Raw genomic sequence first — 27,551 nt, 5'->3', positions numbered from 1 at the left:
CTAAAAACCAAGGAAATAAAAAAAAAAAAAATCTGATGAACAATAGTAACTGTTGAATATAATAGAATCAGAGGTATGGAAGGGGAGTGAACTGATGATTCTTGGGGAAAAGGGGAGAGGGGAGCGTGGGAAGAGACTGAACATAAACTGTGCACCTATGGATGAGGACAATGGGGAGTGGGGAAAGGGCAGAGGGAGGGGTGGGAACCTGGTGGAGGAGAGCATTGATGGGGGGGAAAAAAGGAACATTTGTAATAATATGAACAATAAAAACATTAAAAAAAAAAAAAAAAGAAACACAAATTGGTACACAAGGACACTTTGGATATATGCTCCTCTGACATAATCCACAAGAAGCTGCCTCAGAGGGTGGTTCATGCAACTTGAATGCTTTTGCTGGGGACGTCCTAGCCAACGCAATTAGGCAAGAAAAAAATACATATGCCTATGAGAGAGGGAGGGAGAGATTAGACTGCCCACTCACAGGAAATGCGATCGCATCGGAAATGTCACTGGATCTGCAGAAAAGCTCCACAGCTAGTAGCCTGGGCCCAGCCGTGTTACAGATACAAGGTCATATGCAAAATTCAGCTTTATTTCTGTCCACGAGAAATGAGCCACTGGAATCCTAATACTTTTAAATCCGTTTTATATTACACCCCCCAAAACGGAAATATTTAAGTTTAAATTTGACAAAATGTTTGCAGGATTTGTTTGTTGAAAACTACAAAGCTCTTATGAAAGAAATCAAACAAGACCAGAATAAAGAGGGGGAGATGCTATAAATTGGAGAACATGGCACTTTCTATGCTTTCGGTCTGCGGTGTCACCTCAGTTCCTGCTACAGGCCCAGCATGTGGTCTTTGCAGATCTCAACACGTGGGTCTGGTCAGCAGAGGCTTTTGAAACGAAGGGCCAGTTGGAGCTGCACACAGTGGAGGAATCCCGGGGACGGGGTATGAGAACGCTCTGAACGGTTTGGGCAAGTCTTCTGCAAGTCTACCATTTTGCACAGTGCAGTATTGAGAAAATCAAGTACCGTATTTCGGGTACAGAACATGTACACTGTGTTCTAGTAAAAAGCCTGCTCAGATTGGCCAGAGTCAGAGAGGCGGTCTATTAAAAAAAAGAACTGGTGTTGCCTCGGAAGTGGGGGGTAGTCTTATACAGCGAATATAGGCCTAAACCTATGTTTTAACTGTAAAATTAGGGGGTCGTCTTATATGCCGGAAAATACGGTAATTTACGAGACTTATAATAAAAAATGTCACTGCCTGCCCTGTTGTGTCCCAGCCTGATTCCACCCTTAAAATAGCCTCTGGTGTTTTAGCTACATGCGTCTAACTAAAACACTCTCCGGCCGTATTTGGACATTGTCTATAGACGGCTGAGGAAGATTAAAATAGGACCCATGGCTTTTATCGGTTCCTCCAGCCCCGTCCCAGGCTGCCCACTGTGGTTACAGTTTCTATGTGAAGTTTCATAGATGAGTCTGGACACACACACACACACACGTACGTGTGGATGCTTATAAGTGTGCTGTTTGAGCTGAGCCGTATGATGTGCTGATTCGTTCCCTTTTTGGTAATTTTTGTTTGTTTTTCCTGAGGTAATGGTTAACACTGTTTGATTGCTTCCTTTCCCGAGGGCCTGAGTCGCTGCAGGATTTCTAAGACAACACAGTTCTCTCACCCCTGCCTGCCCTCCGGCCGTCTTCTGTCCCTCAGATTATCTGGGCACCACCACCCGGAGCCCTGCCACTCCCCCCAGACGGGCCCTCACGAGGCCGGGCACAGCTGCTGTCCGGGCCTGTCGTCAGCGTGGCCCGGGTATCCCCGCTGTTTGGTTTGGCCGTGTCTGTCTGCTGGAGACGCTGCTAATGGCATAATTACGGGCTATCAGGCCCTGACATGTGGTGTGAGCTGCTGGCCTGGGCGGGGTGTGGACGTGTGCTGTGTGTGGGTGGGGGTTGGGCGAGGTAGGCCTCGCTCAGTCTCTGTGCATCTGCTTTTCTGGGCCGGTCATTGTCCCCAGGAAACACACCGTGTCCTGCTCCAGGGTCTCGCTGGGGTCCAGGGTGAGGCCGACAGGACAGTTTCACTCCGTCTGGTTTCACGGCTGCCTCATCCCGAGGGGCATGGGCTGGGGGAGGAGAGCCCCTCCTCCCTGCTGTGCACCTTTCTCCGACTTCTGCCGCCTGCTTCCTGCCTCGGGGGATCTGAAGCGGTCACTGGGCACTCCCTGTTGCCTGCCTTCCTTCTCTAGACACTTGCATCATCTGCCTTCCGAGTCCCTGACCACGTGGCAGCTACTTGGCCATCTCTCTGCTGCAGACTCTCCCTCCCTTGGACCATCCTTTAGCTGCCTGTTGGCATGTGCTCAAGGTGCCGTGTGACCGGAGGAGACTGGGTTTTTTCCTCGTGTGGGGTGCTCTCCTTGCCTTGCACTTGACCATAGCACTGTCTCCCAGGTGTCTTGCAATCATGGTGCTGTCCCTACCCCCCATGTGGAATGATTCCAAGTACGTAAAGCGAGGAGAGCATGGGTGCGACAGTCTGGGCTGCACGGAGTGAGGGCTCCCTCATTATGGAACGTGGTAGCATCACTGGCTATTGCTCCAACAATCAGGCAAGAGAAGGATTTCTCATTGAAGTCATCAAGGTTCCTGCTTTATGAGTGTTGGGAATTGCATGTTCCTTCATAGTGAATGCTGAAATCACTCTCTTGCCAGGCTATGCCACACGGGATGGGCCCTCTGTATTCTTCACTCCACCCTGCTTTACTTAGCTTCTCGGTTACTTTCCTGTCACATGTATGATGGGAAATAGGTCTGGTTAACTGCTTATTTGTAAGGTCACTCATGGTCTTGACTGTAGTCTTGCAGAGTATGCTTTCTCTGTTTTGAGCGTGAAGGTAAAGATCCAATTGGCTAGTGAAGGTTCTAAAGGGAAAAGGGTATACTTTTTTCTGTAATTTATTTCCGATTTGATTTCCTTGTAGTCAAATCTGTGTTTTCTGTTCTCTCTGTAAAATACTCCTTCTTTGAGTACGTAGAGAAATGAAACAGGCAATTCACTTACCAAAAGTGTACTGTCGACGTCTTAAGGTTTTATTTTCATAACATTTAGGGAGGAACATACTCAGAGAACGTAAGTTTTCCCAGAGGCTGTGTGACTCGGTTTTCATTTTTATGTGGATTCTATGTGAACTCGGTGGATTCTATGTGAACCGCGGCGTGTCTAAGATGCTCCCTGACTCCCGGTCCCCTGTGCTCCTGGCCTCCTGTTGGTCACACTGCCTCCTGCCCACGCTGAGCTGGCTTCCTGGGCTAAGCCTGTAACCGCGAGGAACCACGCAGCTCGTGTGTTTCTGTCAGTGACCGGTACAAGCCAGGCAAACAGCTATTCTAAGTGTTTGTAACCACCCAGAAAGCCGGGAGAAACATGGCTTTAGTGTCAAGTTCCCAAGTTTATAAAACCTCCTTTCACTGAACTTCCTAAGTCGTGTGTGTGTACGTGTGTGTGTGTGTGTGTGTGTGTGTGTGTGTGATGTTGGTTAGGCAGTAAAAATCAGGGACAACCAAAAGGTGGCCTAATTGGCAAAATGCTCGTGGACCCACAGGTCCAACTGAACACTGAGCTAGTCCCCGAGCTCACACCTGTCCCGTGCCCTCCCCGTGGAGGCCGACTTTCCCGCGGCCTGCGGCTTCCCCAGGCCATCGAGGGCCTAGCCCAGGCACTCACTCCTGGCTTTTCTTCCGATTCCCCTGCCCCAAGCCGATGCCTCAGCACACAGGGAAAGGAGCACCACCCCTCATGCCTCCCAGACGGGCCCAACCACCCCGTCTCCCTACCCTTCGTCCAGAACACCCCACTCCCCCAGAAACGGGCCATCTTGGCTCGAGGTCCCTTCCCCTTTGCCTGCTGAGCTCCCTGGGGCTCTGGGTAAACATCAGCTCATTGCCAACCCTTTCTGGGATCTCCTAGACCAGGATGGGGGGCAGGGTGAGCTCTGGTCCATGGGCCGAATAAGGCCCGTGACATCATCTGGCCTGGCCCTGCCAGAGTTCATTAAATGTTTGACCAAATAAATTGATGGTGTTGCATGGCCCAAGGATGGTGCTATAAATATCCAAACGGCCCTTGGTGAGGAAGGATCTCCACCCCTGCCTAGACAGCCAGCTGGCTTCCCTGCTGGGTTCCCATGCCTGTGCTGGAGCACCCTGTGGCGGCTGCCTCCCGCCCCCCACGGAGCCTGACCGCCTCGGGTTGGTGTGCTTCCAGGCCCTGGCGTGGGATCTTGCTCATGGTCACAGAGGAACGATACGTGAGCCAGGAAAGAGTTGTTGTAGCTACTTGTGTCTGGGGCCCAGGCCAGTGCTGGGGGGAAAGCATTCGGACCCCATTCCCTGAGCCCGACTTCCTGCCACACGCACTTTCTTTCCAAACAGCATGGCCCTCCCCTGTGGGTAGCACTGGCGGTGATGGTAGGGTAAGGTGACCAAACGTCCTGCTTTTGACGGGACAATCCCAATTTTTAACAATTTGTTCCGCGTCGTTTTAAAAAATTCCAAAAAATTGAAAATCGGGACATTTTTAAAACGCCACAGGACACGGGACAAATTGTTAAAAATCGGGACGTCTGGTCACCTTATGGTAGGGGGATGTGTCAGGCCGGCGCCCGTAGGTGGTTCTGAGCTGTAGGAATTCCCGGAAGGGAAGGCTACCCCTCCGCCAGCAGTTCAGCCAGAAGGACGTAGCTGTGTAGCCACTGCAGGAAGAAGGGGTGCCCGAGGCGGTGACAGACACGTGCGTTACATGGTGGCTCCGGTTGTGAATCCTGCCGGAGGGTAGAAACCGGCTGGAGGGATTCGGTCACAGAGCAGAGACGGTGCCCGAGCCTCCCGCCTCAGGCGTTGCTGAATCAAAACGAAGACATTATTTTGATCATTTAAATGTGTGGATTCAGGTGCTGCTGCTGCTGCTGCTGCTGATGATGATGAAAGCATGTTTTTGAGATATTTCCTCTTCACACGTCCGGGGTCTCTCACGTGTGTTCTGGGGAACTTCTGAAAGTGTCAGACGATGTTGGGAACAGTGCACGCCAAAGGGTTGCTTTTTAAGCTTAGGCCTCTGGTCTGTCTCCTAATTTGTGTGTCTTTCCTTTTAATTAATTAGACTGTGGAAAACTCTCCTGAGCATGGTGTACCATGCCTCCTTAGGTTGGAGACGGGTAGTTTTAAAGGAATGTACTGTTCCCTGTCTAGGAGCAGGGAGGTCTCGCGTCGGATTTGGCCTCCATGGGACAGCAGCCCTGGTGTCTAATCATCACGAGGCGACACCTGACCGGGCCCTTACCCATGTGCCGCTTGCGCAGCCAGGAGGTGCTGGGGCCCTTCGGGGTGTAGCTCACGTCTGCTCTGACCGGGGGGTGAGGTGGAGGGGTGTGCACTCGCCGCTGGGTTTCCCGTGCGTTTTGTTTTTGCTCGATCTCCTAGGTGGCTTGTTGTTCACTAAGAATCTTTGACAATAAATGTTAAAAATGCTCCCTTCTATGCCGTGGCAGGTCCTGTGGTCTCTGGAACTGGGTCACTGGATTTCTGAGGAACCCTTCGAACTCTCCGACTCCTTTCCCGCTGCTCCGGTGAGTCAGGCCTCGCTTTGCGGTGGGGACTTCAACTACAGTTTCTTGAGAAATCGTTATTAACAAAGCTGTGCACTCTGATGTTCATTAAATCAAGAGCAGTTATGCCCATAAGTAGAAAGACATCCGGAGACTATTTGTGAGAAATGCATTCTCAAAAGCCTTAACTATGAAGCCCTCAGGACAGAAAGACAAAACTGAGAAGGCGTTCTTGAGAAGGGCCTGTGTACGCGCTCACAGCTGTGCGCAGTGCTGCTGTTGCCGCCCGTGAGATGGACCTGGAAGCCTTAAAGCGTGGCCTGCCAGCAAGACGGGTGGGCTTTGTCTCCATGTTTCCTAACTCGGCTCCACCTGCCTGAGTTCCCAGGTGTCCGAGGCCAGCGGGAGAGCTCGGCCCTGGCGTCCGAGGGCGGAGTCTGATCTCCCAGGTGGTCCCGGGTGACGGGGCGGCAGCACCGCGCCGGGTCGGCTGGTGTGTGCCGCGTGTTCATTCACACGGTTATCACCTGGAAGACGAACGCGGCTGTATCCGCGGCAGCCAAGGTGCGTTTTTGGCCGCTCCAGTGTTCTGGGCGATTGTCCGTGACAGAGCTTGACCGCTGCCCTGAATTGCTGGGCTCTCCAGGTTGTGGGTGGGTCTCCATTTTTGAGATGACTGCTTTGATTTCCTGTCAGCTTCATAGACATTTTCTTACGGAGAGAACACGTCCTCTCAGTGAGGCTTTGGCATCATGTAAGGGAGAGAAGCGTAGTTACAGCACGAGGTCAAGGTCCCGCTCTCTCATGAGGGACAGGCCGCCCGAGGACACGGCGCGGTCGCCTTGGAAATGCGTCGGGCTGCTGCTCTGTGTGGGTGAGCGGTGTGGATGGTGTTGTTGCCCACCTCCCCATGTCGGCTCCCGTCACACTGTCATTGCTCCCCCCCGCCCCCCCCGAGATCTGGAAACGTGCTCCCTCCCAGCCGAGAGTCTCATCAGATGCCCCCCTCCGCACAGCGGACGCCTCTGATGGTTATGGCCTCACGTTGATAAGAGGAGACACGGAGCACGGAGTGAGGAGAGCACTGACCCGGCCAGTCTGTGTATGAGCTGTGGGGCCACATAAGACTGAGAAGAGCGTGGACTAGGGACACGGCTGTGGTGGGATTAGGGACCCGGCTGTGGCGGGACTAAGGGACACGGCTGTGGTGGGACTAGGGACCCGGCTGTGGTGGGACTAGGGACACGGCTGCGGTGGGACTAGGGACACGGCTGCGGTGGGACTAGGGACCCGGCTGTGGTGGGACTAGGGACACGGCTGTGGTGGGACTAGGGACACGGCTGTGGCGGGACTAAGGGACACGGCTGTGGTGGGACTAAGGGACACGGCTGTGGTGGGACTAGGGACCCGGCTGTGGTGGGACTAAGGGGCCCGGCTGTGGTGGGACTAAGGGGCCCGGCTGTGGTGGGACTAAGGGACCCGGCTGTGGTGGGACTAAGGGACCCGGCTGTGGTGGGACTAAGGGACCCGGCTGAGGCGGGACTAGGGACACAGCTATGGCGGGAAGGAAGATGGTGAAGTTGCTGGTTGTCCATCTGGCTGAGCTGCCTGGCAACTGGGCGGAAAGCAAATGCCTGAGGGTCTCCAGCTCAGAGCCGCCTGCCCACCTGCCCGCTCGCCGAGGGACAGCCACCGAGTTAGCCCCAGGTCAGGGTCGGGGTTGGGATCTGGGTCGGCCTGGGTGAGAGTCTGCTCACACTGTCACACACTCATGACTTCGAGGGGAACACCAGATATCGGTTTTGTGCTTCAAAACCCGTTTCAAAGCTGTGTGGTGTAGACACGTAGAAGTAAATAGCGTACTGATACAAGTTACCTTTTCCTGAGATAACTTAAGGAGGGAGTTCAGCTTCGTGCACGTCCCACGTTGGGCTTCCTCTCCTTGGCCTGCCCGCCCGGAGGGAAGAGCCCGCGGGACTGGGGGTGGCGGGTCGGTCCAGGGAACAGACCAGGCACTCTCCACGGTCAGGACGCACGGCCGTTGTTTTGGAATCAAATTGCAGAGTTGTAAACATTATCATAAAAGTTCACCTCATAAGTTATATTTAATTACTAAAAACACCTTCATAGTTAACAGTCAGGCAGCAAAAATAAGTGTACAATCTTTACATGAAATAAAAGAATACATCCTGGGAGTTTCTCCGTATAAACTTGACATCTTTTTCAGCATTAGCTTAGAACGCAGCTGGCGACGCCTGTGCAGACACGCGGTTTCCAGATGAAAATTAAAGCACCCAAGAGAGGGCAGAAGGCACTCTGACCCTCGCAGGGACCTGAGTCTGTGCCGGGCGTGATGCTGCCGTCCCCTCCATCAGCCCGGCAGGCGACCGGGGGTGCAGCATCAGCCCAGTAGGCTAGCGGGGTGCAGCCAGACGACCCGGGAGCCCGGAGCTGTTTCCAGTTATTCACTGATGCTCTCGGCGTGCAGGAGCCTGCGAGCCATCATCTGTTTGCAGCATAAGCTCGTCTCTGCACAGACGCCCTATGGTCACGAGGTGAAGGTCGGGCTGTGCTGGGGTTGCCGAGCAGGACAGGTGTCAGTGGGGAGTTTGGGGGCTCTGAGTCGGGCCCCAGGTGCTTCCCTCTGGGGCGGAGGGACAACACCGCCGTATCCCCCGGCCTTCTGGTGAGGACGCCGCAGCCCCGGCCCCGCGGCGGGCCCAGGCCTCAGAAGTCCGCGGGCCGGATCATCATGGCCGTGGCCTTGAGCGAGTAGCCCGAGCCCTTCCAGTAGTACCACTTGATGCCGTTGAACCTGTTGGTGCTCTGCCTCTGGGGGTAGTACATTCCGTTGAGGTTGGAGGGGCCACACGCGTCGAACCACCAGCCTGTGAAGTGCAGCAGAGGGTCAGGGCGGGCCCCCTCCCGGGAGCAGCCACCCGCCGGCCCACACGCACATTCCTGCATTTTAGGTGTCGGTGTCCTGAGTGCCCTGGGCGGGGCCGCAGAGGGAGGGGCTCGGACAGGCTTCTCCCCTTTGCTGTGGCGCTGCGTGGGGAGGCCACGGCCACGCGTCGGGAGACCATGGCCACTCGCAGGAGGCAGAACATCTGGACGGGGACACTGAGGCCTCGGGGTGGCTCTCAGCAGCCACACCCTTTCCAGTTCCCCAGCTAAGTGACCTGGGCTGATCCAGGCTCCTCCCACCCCCTGAGAAATTCTTTCTGTTTAAAATATAACCCCAAGTTTTCAGTGTCCAGTAGAGCTAGATAAAAAGAAAAAACTTAAAGCTGCACAGTGCTCACTGAGGTGAAGCCGGGTGAGTGTGGGACACAGCGGGGGCTGGGCCTGCTCTCCCCCACCCAGCTCACGGTGCCAGGCCTGCAGGGAGGCGTGGAAGGACAGAGTGGTGCCACTCATATGAGACTTTAAGACACAGAAGACGGGAGCAGGACTGTCGCCATGTCTATGCAGTGAGACAGATAATGTGGTGAACCTGAGTGCAGTGGTCAGCTCAGGGGCGGGTTGGTGGAGCGGCTGTGTTTATGTCTAGATGTTCTGTTTCTCTGAAAAGCACTCTGGTGCAGTATTTATGTTACATTCTGCAATGTGGCCCCTGGACTGAGACACCTGCCCGTCACCAGGTGCCTAGGCTCTCTCCTGGGCTAAGCAGCTCCAGCGACAAAGCGGAAGCAAGCCTCTCCCCCGCGGACAGGCCTTCTGTGGTGTGGACGTGGTCACCACTCACAGCTGACCCACGGCCAGCCCACACACACACACACACACACACACACACTCACACACACCGGCCCTGGCCCCCACAGACAGGCGCCTACCTCCCGTGAGCATCTGTGCGCACTTGCAGATGCACCGGTCCCTGTCCATGTCCTTGGTGCTGAAGTCGCTCCCCGGCTGGCTGATGCTGCTGATCTTGCCGGCCGACCCCGTGAGGCCCTTGAGGTGGATCCTGGGGGCGCGGAGGGGAGAGGGGGATGAGCGGGGTGTGCCCCGTGGAACACTCCCCACAAAGAAGCCCTCTGCTGGAGAGTGCTGTCCCGCAAGTGCCCCCAGCAGCCTGGACCGAGCATCCTTGCGCGGAAATAAACAGGAACCCGCTTATCATCAGTCCTGAGGCGGAGCGTGTGTTTTGGTAAAACTGCACGGATATCACTTGCACAGGCATCAGCGGGACTTGGGGCCCTTCCACTCATTTTCCTGCCGCTCTGAGGTAAACAGGAAGGGGACTGCGCATAGGGGGGGAGGGGGAAGGGAGGTTGAGGGCAGGGCCCTGTCCAGGTCTGCAGGCTTCACCCAGACAGGAACATGCGTGTTGTGGTGACGGCCGACCTCCGCACCCTGTTGTTGGTGGGAGAGAGCTGGGAGGCCCGCAGGAACAGGGAAGGGCCTTGGGTCTGGAGCAGAGCTTACGGCTGTCCCAGTGCCTGTGCTGGGAAGGGAATGGGATGGGGAGGGGGAGGGAAACCCCTTCGGGGAGCCATAGGCGGCAAGCTGGCTGGCGGCCAAGAGCAGGGTCCACGTGCTGGGTGGGGTGTGGAGCCTGCGCATCGGGTCTGCCCGTCCTGGGATCCACAGCACAGGCCCTGCAAAGTCAGGGAGGACCGCATGCCAACCCAGGGGATGGTGTCCCTGACGCCAGCTCGTTTGCCAGCCACAGCCTGGGAGATCTCGATTCCAAGAACCACGGCGGCACGCGGATGGAGAAGGGAGGGGTCACAGGCCCTTCCACGGAGCATCCATGCCCGCACAGCCTGGGAGCCTGCACTCCCGGCTCCACATGTGGGGTGGTCGCGGTTCTGGGTGGGCCCGCACTCCCAGGCTCACACTTCTCGCGGGGGATGGGGAGGCTGCCCACGGAGGAGGAGGCCATGGAGGCCAGGTGGGAGCCTGTCCCAGGGGTTCAGGAAGCGCTGGTCCCAGGGCATGTGCGTGCGAGTGACTTCGGTTTCAGTGTTTCTACATGTGGCAGCTCCGGACACAAGATCATAGGCATTGACTCGACTTCAGAATTTCAGTGTTACCCTTGTTTCCAAGATGTCCACAGGGCCCAGCCACACGGCCCCCACGTGGCCCCCACATGGTCCCCCTCATGCCTGCTGCATGGGCCGTGCATGGCCCTGCATGGTCCGGGCACGGCCAGCACGCCTGCACAAAGGCTCGTGCAGGTCCTGCTCATCTCTGGTCTCAGGTCCTGGGGTCCTCGCAGGCCCTCCCCTTGGCTTCCGAAGCCTGAAGCCAGCTGCCCCCCCCCCCCCAGCCCCGCCTCCCTGAGCAGCTCAGCTCGGGGCTCAGGGCACCGCCCCAAAGGCCAGCAAGCAGGAGGGCTCTGCCCTCGCCCTCTGGGAGGCTCATGGCGTGGCCACTGGTGGGGAGTCGCGTTCTCCTCACTTTGGGGATTCGAGGGCCGCCCTCCTGGACTCCGCTGCTCGGCTGTCCGTCCCTTTCACAGAGCAGAGGGGTGAGGCGGAGCGAGCATGTCACGTCACACCGAACCTCAGTCCACGGGCGCCTCAGTGCGTGGCCAGTGACCAGTTACAGTTTAATGTGCAAATAGTTGTAGTTTGAGTGAAGAGAATTACATTTTACTGATTACTTTTCAGTTTTCGGCCACGTGGGGACCATACATCGCAGCTGCTGTAGATGGTGACTTCCTGAGCCCTCTGCAGTGATGCTGATGGGACGTGGGCATGCTTTGTTAGGGGAGTCGTGCTTTCAGGGTGGCATCGGTCTTACACTGCCAAGCACGTTACACTGAGCTTTAAACAAACGGGTGCTTTACAAAACGGCATAGCCAAAAGTTGACTTCCATTTCTAAACTAACCAACTCAGGTTAAGGTATTTTTATAATGTCAGCATCCGAGGGTAATGACCCGTTTTATAAAATCTTATATAAACAGTCTAATCCTTAATTTCTGTGCTTCTTTTTTAAAATTCCTCTGTTGTAGATTCCTAGCCGTTGCCAGTTGACAAAATATTTAGCTTGGAGGTAAAACAGTGACCAGCCACTGGTGTCTGACATTCCTCGGGGCTTCGATCTTTGGAGCGTCCTTGGTGTAGAGAGGCCTCACCTGTCTCACCGCCGCCTGCCAAGGGGCGGCCTCTCGGAGCCGTTCTCCCTGTGCCTGCATGGACTGTCCCTGACTCCCACCGCGCGGTCAGCGCTGACCGGATGTCAGGCGTACCTCTCTGCAGGGCCCTTTACAAAGCAGCCAGCTGGGGGTGGGGCGCAGCGCTGGGAGCTGCACAGCCCCGCAGGGTCCCCTCATGCCCAGGCTGCTGGCTGTCCCTCCCCGGGAGCCAGCTGGGGACTGAGACTGTACTGTGGGCAGAGATGCGAGCGGGGTTTGCATGGGGCTGTGCCAGGCAGTAACAGTTCGTGAGGTCCCCCTGCATGGTGAGGTGGTTTGTCTCCAACCTCAGTGTGGGCGGTGCACGTGGGCTACGCGGTTGATACATTCCCCCCCGACCCCCCCCCCCCCCCCCCCGTCTGCCCGCCAGGCCCTCGGGGCGTGGGGGTGGCTGAGGTCTGCGGGGCCCTCAGACCAGCTCCTGGGGCACCCCTGCACTGTCCCCTCTCTCCGTGCTCATCACGGGCACATGCATTCTGAGTCCTTAGGAACCACACGCCCATAAGTGCCTCCTCTGTGTGAGCCTCACCCACACAGCCTCACCTACCCACCCGCCCGACCTCACCCACCCACTCAGCCTCACCCATCCACACGGCCTCCACCCGCACGGCCTCACCTACCAGCACGGTCTCACCCACCTGCATGGCCTCACCCACCCCCACGGCCTAACCCACCCGCACAGCCTCATGTACCCGCACAGCCTCACCCACAGAGCCTCAGGCACCCCACAACCTCAGGGTCCCAGCTCTCAGAGCCTCTGCTGCCCTGCCTGCTCTCACCACTGTTAGAGCTAGAGAGAATTCTGGCCAGGGTTTCCCCATGTTCTCCAAGGGTTCATAAGTAGCGCCACCAGCTGGCGTACAAGGTAATGGTAGGAGAAGGGAGCCACAGCAGAGCACTGCGGGGTGACTATCCACCGTCCCCCCAATTCTGCTGCTTTTGCACTTGGCAGTCATCCTGACTTTGGGCTGAATCTTACGACTGGTTGTGTGCTAACTGCAGAAGGTAGAGTGACTCTTAGATCTTTGCGGTAAATAATACAGCAGCCCAAGGTGTGTGTGTGTAGGATGCCGTCCTCACACTTCCCTGCAGGCCCACACTCCATGCCCACGGACGGAGTCAGTGCCCGGCTCCTTGCAGACAGGGAGCAGGCCCCGGGCAAACACTGTCCTTACAGGGCCCTCTGTCGTGAAAGCCAGTCCCACTCAGAACCGGGAAGCGCACCTAACAGGGTGAGGGGCTCTGGGAAGACAGGTTTCTCAGGGTGGTCTGGCCCCAGCTACCACAGTGTCCTCCCTCCTGGGACCGTCGCCACAAGCCCTCACCTGTAGTTGAGGTCCTCGCCCGAGAGGGAGAAGTGCTCGTACAGGGCCTGGGCCTCGTTGCCCTCCCAGTCGGCCAGGCGGATCCTCAGCACGTAGCGCTTCTGGGTGGTCACCTGGGAGACAAACTCGTTCCCCAGCCAGTGCTCGCCCGCCGGGTTCCCGAAGCCCTGCAACCGGACGGAAAGTCAGTCCCCGTGGGCTTCCCGGGGGCTCCCTGTGAGGGCTTCCCCGTGGGCTCCCCGTGGGCTCTCCCGGGGGCTTCCGTGTGGGCTTCCCGAGGGCTCCCCGTGGGCTTCCTCATGGGCTTCCCCGTGGGCTTCCGTGTGGGCTTCCCCGTGGGCTTCCCCGTGGGCTTCCTGGGGGCTTCCCCGTGGGCTTCCCTGTGGGCTCCCTGGGGGCTCCCTGTGGGCTCCCCGTGGGCTTCCCCGTGGGCTTCCCTGTGGGCTCCCCGGGGGCTCCCTGTGGGCTTCCCGAGGGCTCCCCGTGGGCTTCCTGGGGGCTTCCGTGTGGGCTTCTCAGGGGCTTCCCCTTGAGTTCCCCGTGGGCTTTCCACGAGGGCTTCCCTGTGGGCTTCCCTGTGGGCTTCCCTGGGGGCTCCCTGTGGGCTCCGTATGGGCTTCCCGGAGGCTTTCCCGTGAGTTCCCCGTGGGCTTCCCCGTGGGCTTCCTGGGGGCTCCCCATGGGCTTCCCGAAGGCTCCCCCGTGGGCTTTCCGTGAGGGTTTTCCCGTGGGCTTCTCGTGGGCTTCCCCATGGGCTCCCCTGTCTGAGATGAGTGGCCCTTCCTCCTCCCTCCTGTGTAGCGAGCTCAGATGTCTGTGCTGGGAGCTGGGTCCTCCAGAGAAGAATGTGGGCCGGGTGAGGCCAGTTTTAAGAAACTAAGCTACATGGGGGGATGGGGGGAGGGATCGTGCTGGGGTAGCAGCTGGGAGTGCGGGCTTGCCAGCCAAGAGCTGCCCTGGCGTGAACCCCCTGCTCACATGCTCTCACTGCGTGGCCCACGCTATACTGACAGGTCTGGTCTTTAATTGGGGGGGGGGGGGGGGGGGACGGGACACCACACACCAGGTAACAGAACCCTTTGGTTAGAAAGCTGTCCTGAGTCCTTGGTTAGCTTGGGTTTGTGGTGAAAGCTCTCATTTCAGATGGCTTAGGGCTGTTCATACCGCTTTATACTCTTTCCAAGTCCGCTGGAAGTCCACGCTGCCGTCCTCTCGCCGCTGGATGAGGGTCCACCCCCCTCCGGCAGACTCCATGTCGCAGTAGGCCTGCAACGGGAAGGGCACGTGACTGCTGTGTGGGTTGCGACTGGGTCTCCTGCTGAATGTGAGGAGCGAGACGCGTGTAGATGCCCAACAGCATCTGCTGGGGGTCTCTGCGGGAACCCGTGGTTTTGAGTAAATTGAAAGCCACGACTTACAGGATGGAGGTCGCAGCGATACAGTGCAGGCTGGTGATGGACGAAGGGTGCCTGATTGTTAGGCTGCGACCCCTGTAGCTGACACGGATTGCCCTTCCTCAGAGTCGCTGTGAGGGATGGCCCGCCCTCCGTCTCCACCCTGGCAGACGAGCGTGGACCCGTCTACGTCCCTGAAAACCTTTGAGAGGGAGTCGTCCCTGCACCTCTGCCGGAGGGATGGAGGGGGTCCCCGTGCTGTTAGGGCTCCCGGGAGTCCTGTGAGGTGGCGTGTCCTGGGGCCATCCCGCTTCCCCACGTGGGGACAAGTCAAAACTGGCAGCCGTCACTCAGCACCAGGGGCCTGAGGGGCCACGTGCTTGGTGTGATCCAAGCGTGGCCTGGCTGCTTGCCTCTGATTCGCGCCAGGCTCTGCCCTTTGCTCACTGCCCATGGCACCCTTCCCCCCACCCCCAGTGCCTCTCAGCTCTGCTGCCACGCCGGCTCGGGGTTTAAACTTTGTCAGAGTGGAATTCTTTCTGGGATGGGAGCATGCATGCTCCGTTTCAGCTCAGCTGGAGGTTTTTCATGAAATTAAACCCCCTGAGAATAAGATCACACAGTAGCTATAAGAAACAAGATTATGGTGGAAGGAAACGTTTCCCAGAAAGCGAAGAGAAACGCCCTGCAGTGTAGCAGGTGGTAAACGTGGAAGCTGAGGTTCAGAACCATGAGCAGTAGTCTTGCTTTGATGTTCTCCGTGGTTCTTTCGGTGATGGCGAACATGTTGCCAGGTGGGTGTAAGCGTGTGCTCCCTGCACTAATTCAGAGAGCGGGGCCCCCTTCCACGCTCTGCTGCCAGCCTTCCCCTCTCCCGACCTCTCCCTTTGGAAGCGTGTCCACTGAGAAGGAACATGCAGCCTCGCCATGTACATCAGCGGGTAGTGTGGTTCACGGACGGAAGGGTTGTGGGTTTGATTCTGGTCAAGGGCACACACCTCGGTTGCAAGCTCATCCTGGCCCTCAGTCAGGACGTGTGCAGGAGGCAACCAATCAATGTGTCTCTCACATTGATGTTTCTATCTCTTCCCCTCCCTGCCTCTCTCTCTAAAAAAAGTCAATGGGAAAAATATCCTTGAGTGAGGATTAACAAGTAAAGAAAATTCCACTTATGCATATGCATACACACACACACACACACACACACACACACATGCCTACTATGCAAATTGTCGCCGAGGGAGTTCCACTGGGAAACAGGGAGTTTGATTGCTTGCTATGACATGTGCTTACCAACAGGGGGAGGCACAGAACAAAGGAAGGCCCTGGCTGGCAGCTGGAAGGCCCCAGTTGGCCCTGATCCCCAGCCAGGCTAGGGACCCTACCCGTGCACTAATTTCATGCACCAGGCCTCCAGATAAGAATAAAACGATTTTCCACTTCAGTTCATTGAACATTAGACTTGATCTGCTTGCGGGAACCCTCACCCTGGGCTGGCAGCAACCTTGTTAGTCATGGTTGCCACTGTGCATGCCCATGGGGAGCTCTGAGGAGCCTTCCTCGTGTTATCCAACCAGACAGGGACTCTGAGGCTGTGCTGCCTATGGAGCGGAGGAGGTGTAGTCGGGTTTGGCTAATGCAGCCAGCCGTCGTCCAGCTGGGAAGTGGGACACAGGCTGTCACAGAGTACTGTCCGCCTCACTGGGTGGGCCCAGAAACAGGGACTGGTCCGAGGCCCCGCAGCAGGTCCATGTCGACCGGGGTCCACACACTGTCCTCTCCCGTTTGCTGTGGGCCACGGCGGCCCGGCCGCTCACGTCCATCGTGTGTCACGTAAAACCCACCTGGTGAACTAGCTCCACACGCTGCCTCGGGCTGCGAGGCATGTGCGTGCAGACGTGAACCCTCGCCCCGGACGCGCATCCGTGCAGGCTGGTCGGTCCTCGGTGCGCCTGCCTTGCTCCAGGGACATGGGGACCTGTGATGTCCAACCTCCGCTCTGAAGTTACTGATGTCAGAGTTGAGCCTCTGGGACGGGGCGGATCCCTGCGTGTGAGCAGTGCAGCCCCTGTCCTCGGATGCCGGGACTTTGTCCAGCTTTAAAGAAGAGAGCTTGTGGAAGGCGGAGTGTTGTGACTAATTCGGTCGTGAAACTTTTAGAGCCGTCCACACAGCCCGTGGCACTGGGGAATGTGGGATAGGTCATAGCAGGGAGGGGAGCAGGCCCCGCCATGTAGGCGCCTGCCGCAGGGCTCAGGGTGAGCCGGCTCTAAAGCGGGAGGTCCGCAAGTGCTCAAGCAAGCTCAAGGTTGTGGTCGGCCTGAGGTCACGGTGAGGGACCACTGAGCAGCTCACACAGCACACAGCCTTCCCGTGACATTGGGAGGAAAGTGTTCCATCTCGAACTAGCAGACACAGCGCTTTCCAGGCACCACCCTGCAGTGTCTGCTCCGAGACCACTGGCGTTTTCAGAAATGACGTTGAAATATTTAGGCCCTTTTGGAAAAGATCTTCCCAAATCTCAACGTCCATTGCTTGGAGTGGCTGATACGGGACGGAATGGGGCACCCGCCATGCAGGAAGCTGGCCTCCTGGGGCTGAGGGCACTCCTGGGTTACAACTCCCGTTTGTGGGATGGGCGGTGAGCACTAGCCCAGCCTCGGGGGATGTGACCTTACAGATGAGGAACCCCTGAAGTGACCGACTCAGACACACAGTTGGCAGAGCTGGAATGTAAGCCCACATCCATGCCTCAGTCTCCGGCTGGAAGGGAATCTAAAGCACTTCATCTGGACCATTTTAGAGAAAAGGAACTTGAGAAAGATGGCTGTTCCCTGCCATGAGTTACTGCTAACATTTGAAAGGAACGCCAATCCTAATGTTTCCAGTGTGAGCGGAGACTCGTCACCCCCAGCCCCACATGCCTCCCTCCTGTGGGGCGTCTTGTTCTCATCGGCAGCAGGGTACCTCAGGCTTTTCCCCTGGTGCACTGCTTCTAGGGCACCCGGGACAGTAGCTGATTCCAAGGCTGATTGAAAGCGGAGTGCACGCCTTCTCACGTCTGTGTGCTGAGGCAGGTGTGTGTGTGTGTGTGTGTGTGCTGAGGCAGGTGTGTGTGTGTGCACGCGCGCGCTGAGGCAGGTGTGTGCTGAGACAGTGTCTGCTCACCTGCACACCAGGCTGTGCTTGTCCCAGAAGGACAGCCCTGGGGGAGGGAGAAGGCGTGGCCCCTGAGCCTTTGGGTGTCCCATTGTTACTTGAACTCCCCATTGAAAGGGACAATGGCTGTTCATTGGGAGATATTTTCTTTAAACTTAAGGGCAGAGTCTCACACTTCAAGGAAGACAACCGACAAGACAAGCCCGGGGCCAGGAGAGGGGAGTGTGAGTGAGCAGAGCGCCATGTGGTCAGCACCATGTGTGTGCTGAGGGGGCGTGCAGCTGGGAGTCAGCCTGCTCGGCATGGACCTGGAGCCCACAGGACAGGCAGAGTGCCCTGCCCACAGCCGGGGACCGGGGAGCCCTCACCTTTGTCTCCTCCGTGGAGTTGGGGAACGTCAGCGTGTAGACGCCGCTGGTGGTCAGGCCGGACTTGAAGGCCTCCGCGCAGTCTCGGAAAGCTACTTGCACCTCCTTCGTGGCCGGGGCCGGCCGGGCTGCTTCCAGAGATAAAGAGCGGTTATTTTAGGGGGGCTCCTGGGCAAGTGGCATGTAGAGCTCGGGAGGCGCTCATTGGGGGTCATTGCAGCTGACTTCTCAGTGGGGAGAAAGGACGTGCTGGTTTCCTGCCTTTTCCCAGACCTGCCTCGCGGCCTGTGTGCTCCTGATTCTCAGCGACCGTTATCTGTGGTCAGCTCCCGCTTCCTCATCAGCTTCACCATCGGCTGTGACAGACTATCACATTTAAAGTTCTTCCATCCCGCGTGGAGCCCGTTGAGTTTTGACAGGAGAATAAACGAACATCCCCCAAAGCAATGGCACCTGCCAGGGCTGCATGCACCCCGGCCCTCACCCATCGAGACTGCTGGGAAGACATGTAGTGACCCTGGGGGTTAGCAATTGTCCCAGAGAGTTTGTGTTAAAGGGGAACCTAATGCTCGTTTATCTGTGTCTTTGAAATTCTCTGTCTAGGTACAAAAATTCTAAGACTGTGAAATTCTTCCAAGTTTAAATATTCAGACTTCCTATCCCTTTTTGCCACATTTAAAAAACGTGTGTGTTTGTGTGTGTGTGTGTGTGTGTGTCCACATGCGTGTCTCTGTGCGTGTGTGTGTGTGTCTCTATGTATGTGTGTCTGTGTATGTATGTCTGTGCATGTGTGTGTGTGTCTCTGTGTATGTGTGTCTGTGTGTGTGTGTGTGTGTGTGTCCACGTGCGTGTCTCTGTGTATGTTTGTCTGTGCATGTGTGTGTGTCTGTGTATGTGTGTCTGTGCATGTGTATGTGTGTGCGTGTGTGTGTGTGTCCTCGCAGGCGTTTGCCTGCCTCTCACTGGAGGGAGGGTCCCAGGCACAGGTCTGGACCCTGGAGGGGGATTGGAGGGATGGGGCGGGCCTCTTGCTGTCCCTCCTCCGCTTTCCTTGCCAGAGACCCAGACTCTCTGCTCTGCTCGTCCCAGCTGACACCTCCCACACCTCCGTCCCCCTGGATGTTCCTTTCCTGTGGAAGTGGAAACGTGTACTTTTCCTCAATGGCACGAGTATGAAGCAAGCTGGAGGGCAGGTGTGGCACTCGGCCCCCTGTGAGGCCTGGCGCTGAGCCCAGGGTGCATCCTGTGCCGTGTTTGCGTCCTGGCTGAGTGCTCTGCTGAGATGGGGTAACTGCAGGGCTGAAGAGGAGTGGGATAGTGTCTCTCGGGAAGATGAAAGCTCAGTGTGACTCATGCGCACAGTGTGTCTGTCGAAGGTACAAGTTGGAAGGGCAGAATGAGATGAGGCGTAGTGAAAAGTAGACCCGTGCATTTAAGGAAAAAACGTAGAATGCCCACAACCTCATGTCGCATCTCTAAGGGCTGGAAACACAGCCTTCTCCCTTATTGAGGAAGTAGAGAGAGAATCAGGTGCTGCAGGGGGTGTGGCGGCAGGGGGAGAGGATGCAGCTGGGGGGTCCCTCAGTGTGTGGAGGGGTACAGCTGGTAGGGTCCCGCAAGTGCGGGCGGGTGGGGTGTGCGCAGCACGAGTGTGGGTGTCAGGGGAGGGAGCGCGCCACCCAGTCACTAACAGTGTCTCTTCCGGTCCTCACACAGTCCTCAGAAGACACTGTCTGCCCAGCCCGTATGCCCAGTGACGGGGGTTAACTCCGATGGGCTGTTTGAGGCCCATGAATAAAAGGATGTTTGGGTGCTTTGCTTCATAATAACTATTTTGTGTAAATACATCCTTCCCCTTCTTCCATTTGTCCTTTCTACTTGGTTCTGTGTTGAGACCCTGTAAAGCTTTTATATCAAATTAGAGGCCTGATGCACGGCATTTGTGCACTGGGGTGGGGGGAGTACCTCAGCTCAGCCTGCACCCTCTTGCAGTCCAGGAGCCCTCGGGGGATGTCCGGCTGATGGCTTAGGCCACTCCCCGTGGGCCTAAACTGTCAGTCAGACATCCTTAGCGCTGCTGCCATGTGGGAGAGGCTCCCGCCACCACCTCTGGCTCGCCAGCTGTGAGCCCGGCTTCTGGCTGAGCGGCTCTCCTCCCGTGGGAGCACACTGACCACCAGGGGGCAGCTCCTGTGTTGAGCCTCTGCCCCCTGGTGGTCAGTGTGTGTTATAGTGACCAGTTGTCCCGCTGTTTGGTTGATTTGCATATTGCCCTTTTATTACATAGGATATGTAAGAGAAGAAATGCCTTTTCTGAAAAATGAGAATTTTTTAGAATTTTGAGAATTTCACTGACTGAATTCCACTGCACTTGACCTGAGGTGGGTGTGGCCACCAGGGTGTGCCTGACTGAGGGGTGGCCGCACTTACCGCCCGACGTGGACACGAGGGTCAGCAGGCTGTGCACGGTCTCCATGAGGTCGTGCTGCTGCTTCTGCAGGGCCGAGTTGTTCACAGTGGCCGTCACCAGCTGCTTCTCGAGCTCCTCGATGATGGAGTTCTGCTTGGACACCAGCACCTGCAGCTGGTCCTTCTCCTCCTTCATGGACTGGAGCTGCACCGTGTGCTTGCCTTCCATGTCGAGCACTTTCTTCTCTAGAAAGCTTGGGGAGGGAAAGCGTGTCAGCTTGTGCAGGGTGTTCTGAGCGCCCCCAAGGCCCATGCCCTGCCTGTCTTGTCATTCTCGCCCAGGGAGTCATGTCCTTGGAGTTTCTGCTTCTCCAAGGCACCGTTAAAATGTCAGAGGAGCCGGCCCGCAGGGCTCAGTGGTTGAGCATCGCTGTAGGAACCAGCGGTCACAGGGCGATTTCCCATCAGGGCACATGCCTGGATCGCCGGCTTGATCCCCAGTAGGGGGCGTGTAGGAGGCAGCCTATCAGTGGTTCTCTCTAATCATTGATGTTTCTCTTTCTCTCTCTCTCTCCCTTCCTCTCTGAAATCAATGAGACTTTTTAAAGACATCAGAGCAGTTGTTGGGTGATGCTGCTGCAGCCTGAAGGAGCTCTCGGGCGCTCCGTGGGTGGACAGGCCGCCGTGCCGACCATCTGAAGGGATTGAGGAGTACAGAAGGGCTGTGGTGGGTTATCCCAGGGTGTCTGTGGTAGGAAGGCTGGCAGCCATGGCCTCGCTGGAGAGGAGCGTGGACCATGCAGAGGTGCCTGAGCTTTGGGAGCGCAGGTGGGCGGGGCAGTAGGAGTGGACGGGGCAGTGGAAGGAGCAGGCTGAGCCTCTCCCTCCGCACGTGACCTCGCCTGTTACCTGGCAGGCCTTGCGCTCTCTGGCTCTCAGTGAACCCCTGCCTCTCACGAACATCACGTGCACAGTGACTTTGTGAACGAAGACGCGAGGTATGTGGCCTGACTCGCTCTTCTTTTGGGGCAGTAACATCTCCATCTTTATCCCTGGACATTACTCAGCCATGGAACTGACCACCCAGTAAAGCCTTCCCTAAGCGCTAGCATTCCGTACGAGCAGTTGTCATCAGACACCCGGTCTTATCTGTTAACTGCACCCCAGCCCTCCACCCCTGGGAACCAGGACAGTAGCCCCTGTCTGCCTCGCCAGCAAGTAGCCCGTTTCTCCTCACAGTCATCACGTGCGCTTGGTTTACACCATTTCCCACGTCCTTCTCAGTGGTCATTCCTTAACAGTTTCCTGACATCAGCCAAGTCATTGTCAGTTACGTCACCTTCCGTAAGTAAAACCAGGTGGCTCTCCACCGCAGAAGTAACGAAGGTAAACGCGCCAAGCGTGGCTTTCTGCCTGGCGTCACGGCCAGCGCCCGCTCAGGCTGAGCTGTGGAGCCTCTGCGGGCAGTTGGTCCCCGTCTCTGCCGCCTGCACAGCACACGCCCTCCTTTCTCTTCACTGTTCCACAGGGAGCCGGGGGAGAGGGGCAGATGGGTGGTCACATGGCCCAGAGCGTGTGTGGATGTGGGGACACTCGGGCGTGCGTTTTCTCAAGAAACTCGCTGATTCCTCCCGGAACTCGCACAGCCGCAGAGGCCGTCGCATCCTCATCTACAAGGCCTCCTCTCAAACGCAGAGCCACACCAGGCTGGGTCCCCAGAGCTCCAGGTCCCCGGGCTAGTCCTAGTCAGAGCAGCGCTCACGTGCACGGCGGGGCCAGCGCTGGCTGAGACACCAGCTCAGTGAGCCGCACCGGCACTTCTAATGAAAGGGAGTCAAATACAGCGGCCCTCGAACAGCACGGGTCTGAACTGGGTGCACGTGTGCGGGGACTTCTTTCAGTAAATGCCTGTGATGTTTACATCTTATTTCTCACACTGGGTGAGCATCTGGGGAAGCAGAGGAAATGGGGGCAGGGAAGCTGTTCATGAAGAGTGTGAAGGAATGGAGGAGCCTGTAGCAAGACGAAGCAGGACGCCCGCCTGCCCGGGCGGCTGAGCCCCGCCCTGCCATCAGCAGTGGAACTCTGAAGGCTGGAGGCGTGCAGACCGGGCCGCTCCCCAGTGGCCACGCGGGCACTGCCAGCCTGGGCGGGCTTGGACCAAACACTTCCCTCTGTGGCCCAGGCCTTCTGTGGGCTCTTGCTAAGAGGGAGTGGAACTCTGAAGGCCCAGCTTTCACACACAGACCACCCAGTCAGCGGCGGTTAAAGGGGTGCAGTCCGCTCTGCGTTTGAAAGCGCTCCAGCTGACGTGCGGGCCGTTCGTGAAGGGCTGAGCGGTGTCTGAGCTCGGGAGGCGGGTCCCACTTCTCGGGGACCGGTCACTGATGGCACAGATCTTTACACTGATGGCGCTGGGTGCCGTGCCTGGGTGCGAGTACCGTGACACAGTAAATAAAACAGCAGGACAGGCCCCTCTTGGGCACGTCAGCAGGCTGGCCCATGCGGCACACACTCCCCCGTGGCATCGGTGAGCGACCACGCAGCCGGTCAGCCCCCACATCCAGCAGGACTGCAGCAGATGCAGCCCGTTCAGAGGCCTCGGCATGATGCGCCGAGCGACCCAGCTCAGTGATGGGTCTCCAACGTGCGTTTCTCGCTTTGCAGAAGCAAAAGTTTGAAACATTTAAAAATACTTGGATTAAAAATGGACTTGCTTGTTCAAATTATACATTGTTTGTGCTTTTCTTACCTGTTCTTATCCTGCAGCTTGTTTATTTCACTGGTCTGGTCCAAGATCTGCTTCTCCAGTTTGTTGGTGGACAGGGAATGTTCCAGAAGCTGGAGCTCCAGTCTCGTGGTCTGGTTCAGCACCTGCGGGCGACAGCAGACTCCGCTGGTCAGCGTTCACTGGTCACTGTGCCCCCGGCGGGGTCTAGCCCTAGAGTGTGCGTCACCCTGTGCTTACGGGGTCAGAGGCGTGGTTTCCCGGTTACGTCAGGGAATGCTTTATTGGGAGAGTCTGCCCGTTCCGGACAGTGGTGTTTGTGTCAGATAACAGCACTAGTTTCCCTGTCCTGCCATGTTGGTGCTCAGAGAGGCGCTGGGTGTGAAACGCTCACCCCAATGCCAGGAATTGTGACCTCGAAGGCCCTGCCTCCCTTGTCCGCAGCCACGCTGGGCGGACACCCCTGCTCCTTCCACACACAGCCGTTTCCCCGTCTCCTCTCACTGGTGTCTCGTGGTTAGCGTCTTCTTCCTCTTCCATTTCTTTTTCCGGCTTTGCACCTGGTGTCAGCCGGTCAGGACAGCGGTGGGAGTGCGGTGCCCGCCACACGCACTGCCGCAGCCCGCCACGCTCCACACCGAGGACACGGCTCCCGCGTGGCTGCCTCGCGGCAGGAAGATCCGTGTGGCGTGGCCTTCAGGGTGCGCAGCCAGGTGGCAGTGTGGGCGGGATGGCTGCGCAGGAACCGGGCTCTGGACCGAGGGGAACACTGTTTGCTCGGGTCCCTGACTAAGGCCGAGGCCAGGGGCGGCCGGCCCAGCCTGAGTCCGGCTGGAGGCGTGCAGACCGGGCCGCTCCCCAGTGGCCACGCGGGCACTGCCAGCCTGGGCGGGCTTGGACCAAACACTTCCCTCTGTGGCCCAGGCCTTCTGTGGGCTCTTGCTAAGAGGGAGTGGAACTCTGAAGGCCCAGAGAGGGCCATGGGGCGGGGGTGGCATTGCTTCGTCGCCTGCGGGCCTGCCCCTGCGGTGCCTGTCAGTCACTGAGCCAGGAGCCCAGGCCACACCGCCCCTCTGTCCCTGGTCATCTCTCAGGCTCGAGGAGTCACACTCATAGGCTGGGACTCAGCCTGCCTTGCTTGGTCACTGCTGGTGACACCGTGCGCTGCGCAGCCGGCTCGGCCTCATTCTCCTGTGTCTACTTGGACATGGCCGCTTGCTCTCCAGCCGTCCCTGTGCTCCCAGCTCGGTCCTATGACGTGTGGCTTCAGGCAGATGTTCGGAAGCGGTGGCCCCGACCACTAAGGCTTATGAAGCGCCACTGGTCTGGCACAGGGTGTAGGAGGTGTGCGTCCTGGCTGCCGCTGCCACTCATTGCTGCCGCCTCTGGGCACGGCGGCGAGCCCGCACCCACTAGCCTTCCATGGGAAGCCGCAGTGTGGCTTCGTCATGACCGTTGATTGTAATAACAGACTGGGTATGCTGACAGTTTCCCGTTAAGTTTTACACGTTTTCATTCTTCCTTTTTCACCTCTGAGGATTACCCTTTTTGGTACCTTGTGATCCGTCCTGTAGATGCTCCTGTTTTCCCTAAACTGTCTGAGGTTGTGGGAAGAGGAGGTCAGCAGGTCACTCTTACCCGTCCTCACGTGAGCTGGCATGTGCTTCTCCCACCACTGTTTTCCTGGTCCCTGCCGTCAGCTTCTCCCACCACTGTTTTCTGGTCCCTGCCGTCCGCCGCCAGGGGGACAGATGGGGGGTGGGGGGGGGTGGGGGAGAAGATGAGGCTCCTCCCTCCTGGCTGGCCCCTGAGCTGAGGCGGCCACTCCCACTAGGATGTGCCTGGGATGTGCCTGCATTGGAGCTGCTGGTCTCTCCTGAGCATCACGGATCTTCAGAGCAGGAAGGTGCTCGCCCAGCAGCCCGGAGCGGAGCGGGCCTGGGGGCCGGGAGCACTCGTGGGGGTTGGGGGACCCCACAAGTTCTTCCAGCAGCACTGCCCCCAAGCTCACCTGCTGTCCTGTGTGTGCCACTAGCGGCTCCATGAATTCTGTTTTACTGTTTGCAGTTATTCTTTTAATATTTTTGTGTTTCATGGTCTTTTCTATGTTAACCATTAGCTCTTAAAGCTGAAAGGGGACTTCGCAGTCATTCCTGTGGCCCTGCCTCATCCATAGCCACGCGGCTGAGGTCCAAGAGCGGGCCTTGCTCAGTTGCTCATCCAGCCACTCGGAGCCGGGACCATCAGAGAGCCTGGCTCCCGGCGGAGTGAGCCCCTGTGCCTGCTCCCTCTGTCCGTCTGTCCGTCCTCCCTGATACCTCCGTCTGTCTGTCCATCTGTGCTCCCTGCTCCCTCTGTCCGTCTCTCTCTGTGTCCTGCCTGCTCCCTTTGTCAGTCTGTCTCTCTGTCTCCCTGCTCCCCCGTCGGCCTCTCTGCCAAGTCAGACAGTGACTGTGTGAACTGGTAGGACAAACTGTGTGACTCGCACCGGGAATGGCAGTCTTCTGCACAAGCGGCGGGACAGTTCCCCGAGATGGAGGCTATGCTCTGAGGGCCAACGGGGAGTAGCTCTGGCCTCTGCCCGGAGGAGGAGGCCTAGAGGGCCTTGAGCACGAGAGGCAGACGCGTGTGCGGGACGGGAGCACGGTGCGGTCCTTGGTGGGACAGACACCCTTCCCCTCAGCGCTAACCGCGAGGATGCGTGTCCTGATGCCACGTCCCTGTCCGGTCCTGAGTGCTTACCCATCCTCCCTGCCTGCCCCAGCCCACCTCCACCTGCCCACGTGGCTGTCGTGGTGCCCGCGTGACTCACCTGGGCCTCGACGTCCGTCAGCTTGCGCGTCTGCGCCGCCGTCTGGTTGAGGAGGCTGGAGCCGATCTCCATCATGGCGGCCGTCTGGTTGTGCGTGGCGCTCTGCTGCAGTGCGGCTGCGCCCCGGCGCATGCTGTCCTGGATGTAGCTCTCCAGCTGCGGGCAGGGCGGGCGTTAGTCAGGCGGGACCGCAGCCACTAGCTACGTGGCAAATATGGGGCATCGTGCCTGCATTGGAGGCCAGCCAGGTGGGGGAGCCAGGCCACACTCGGGGTGCACACCCAAGGGCGCCCTGCCACACCCTCTGCCCGGCCGCTGGTCCCTGTGCTGAGGGGAATGGAAAGTTGCACAAACACCCTGGGCAGTGGTGTTTGTGCCACGTTGTAGACCAGTTTCCCAGAATGCAGAGTTCAGAAGCCTCAGACGGAGCCGGGAGGCCGCCTTCGGCCTTGCCCAGATGGTCAGGACCCCTCACATTCTGAGCCCCCCTCTGTGCTCCCTGCTCCCTCTGTCCGTCTCAGAGCTAATTCATCACACGTCAGGCAGCTCAGGTTCCCCAGCCGGGACACGTCTCTCAGTTCCATGGCTTCACGCACCCGTTCCACCCCCACCCCAGTGCTCCTCACCTCCCTGCCCGAGTCGTCTCCCTCCTGTGGGTGCGGGTGCGGGTGTAGGTGTAGGTGTGGGGGAGTGGGTGCGGGTGTGGGGGTGGGGGTGGGGGTGGGGGTGTGGGGGAGTGGGTGCAGATATGGGGAACTAGCTCGGCTGCTGGGTGACATAAGGAGCTGTCCATGCAGGACAGTGAGCGGCAGGCCATGGGGTCGGGCATTGGTGCCTGTTCCCCACACTGCAGCCTTTGATCAGGAGGTGGCGTACCTTCAGGCCCCGGGTCCTCATACACAAAGCAGTTTCTGATAGGTCAGAGGTCTGTTTCAAGGACTAGTTGGCGTGGTGGTGAGACAGTTACGTGGTTTACAAAGACCCCGATGGCGGGTCTGTGCCCGCCGGCACCGTGCCTAGTTGTTCTCGCGTCATTGGCAGTTCCCTGTGCTGCACTTCATCCCCGCGACGTCCGTCACCCCAGTCTGTGCTGCTCAATCCCTCACCTTTCCACTCAGCGCCCCCTGCCCCCTGCCCCCCGCCATCAGTCTGCTCTGTGTCTCTGAGCCTGTTTCTGTTTTGTCTGTTTATTTTACTCTTTAGATTCCACCTCTGAGCAAAGCCATCTGGCATTTGTCTGTCTGACTTATCTCCCTCAGCCACACCCTCTAGGTCCACCCGGCTGCAAAGGGTAAGATCCTGTCCTCTTTACGGCGGGTTAAGGTTCGGTGTGTGGGTGCCACAGCCTGGCCTCCCTCCTGTGCCCCGGGCACTGGGCTGCTTCCTCAGAGCTGAGCTGAGTGTGGAAGCCAGTATGCGCGTCACTCGGGCCTTGAAGGTCCGTTTGCTTTCTTCCTGTATTCTGTAATGACCAGTGATGGCCACAGTCCACTCAGGAGGACAGAAGCCCTGTTTCTGTCTTTTTATCACGTGGTTATAGCTCAATCCTTCCTATTAAGTTGAATGAATAAAATTTGATCACAAAACT

General features: G+C 57.8%; 2 protein-coding genes across 4 annotated transcripts in view; one reads left to right on the top strand and one right to left on the bottom strand.

Moving 5' to 3' along the window:
* The window catches only part of MCPH1 (microcephalin 1), an 89,637-nt gene that overhangs the window by 28,644 nt on the left and 33,442 nt on the right, over positions 1–27,551 (top strand). Inside the window, exons 12-13 of one of the 2 annotated variants that reach the window (XM_084878339.1) lie at positions 5,566–5,643; positions 27,167–27,516. In XM_084878339.1, the coding sequence (XP_084734465.1) occupies positions 5,566–5,643; positions 27,167–27,208 (120 nt within the window). In that variant the 3' untranslated portion in view covers positions 27,209–27,516. Of the gene's footprint in view, positions 1–5,565; positions 5,644–27,166; positions 27,517–27,551 lie in introns of those variants that run through there. The other variant, XM_084878338.1, reaches the window with a different exon arrangement.
* The window catches only part of ANGPT2 (angiopoietin 2), a 36,908-nt gene continuing 16,522 nt past the window's right edge, over positions 7,166–27,551 (bottom strand). The window contains exons 2-9 of one of the 2 annotated variants that reach the window (XM_084878342.1): positions 25,964–26,119; positions 23,176–23,297; positions 20,445–20,677; positions 18,015–18,145; positions 14,258–14,359; positions 13,094–13,260; positions 9,459–9,589; positions 7,166–8,510 (exon numbers count right to left, since the gene is read on the bottom strand). In XM_084878342.1, the coding sequence (XP_084734468.1) occupies positions 8,350–8,510; positions 9,459–9,589; positions 13,094–13,260; positions 14,258–14,359; positions 18,015–18,145; positions 20,445–20,677; positions 23,176–23,297; positions 25,964–26,119 (1,203 nt within the window). In that variant the 3' untranslated portion in view covers positions 7,166–8,349. The remainder of the gene's footprint in view (positions 8,511–9,458; positions 9,590–13,093; positions 13,261–14,257; positions 14,360–18,014; positions 18,146–20,444; positions 20,678–23,175; positions 23,298–25,963; positions 26,120–27,551) is intronic. The other variant, XM_084878343.1, reaches the window with a different exon arrangement.

This window comes from Pipistrellus hanaki (genome assembly GCF_964339955.1).
Source record: "Pipistrellus hanaki genome assembly, chromosome: 3".
NCBI lineage: Eukaryota > Metazoa > Chordata > Mammalia > Chiroptera > Vespertilionidae > Pipistrellus > Pipistrellus hanaki.
Note: the sequence above shows the minus strand (reverse complement) of the source record. Positions and strands in the feature narration are given on the sequence as shown.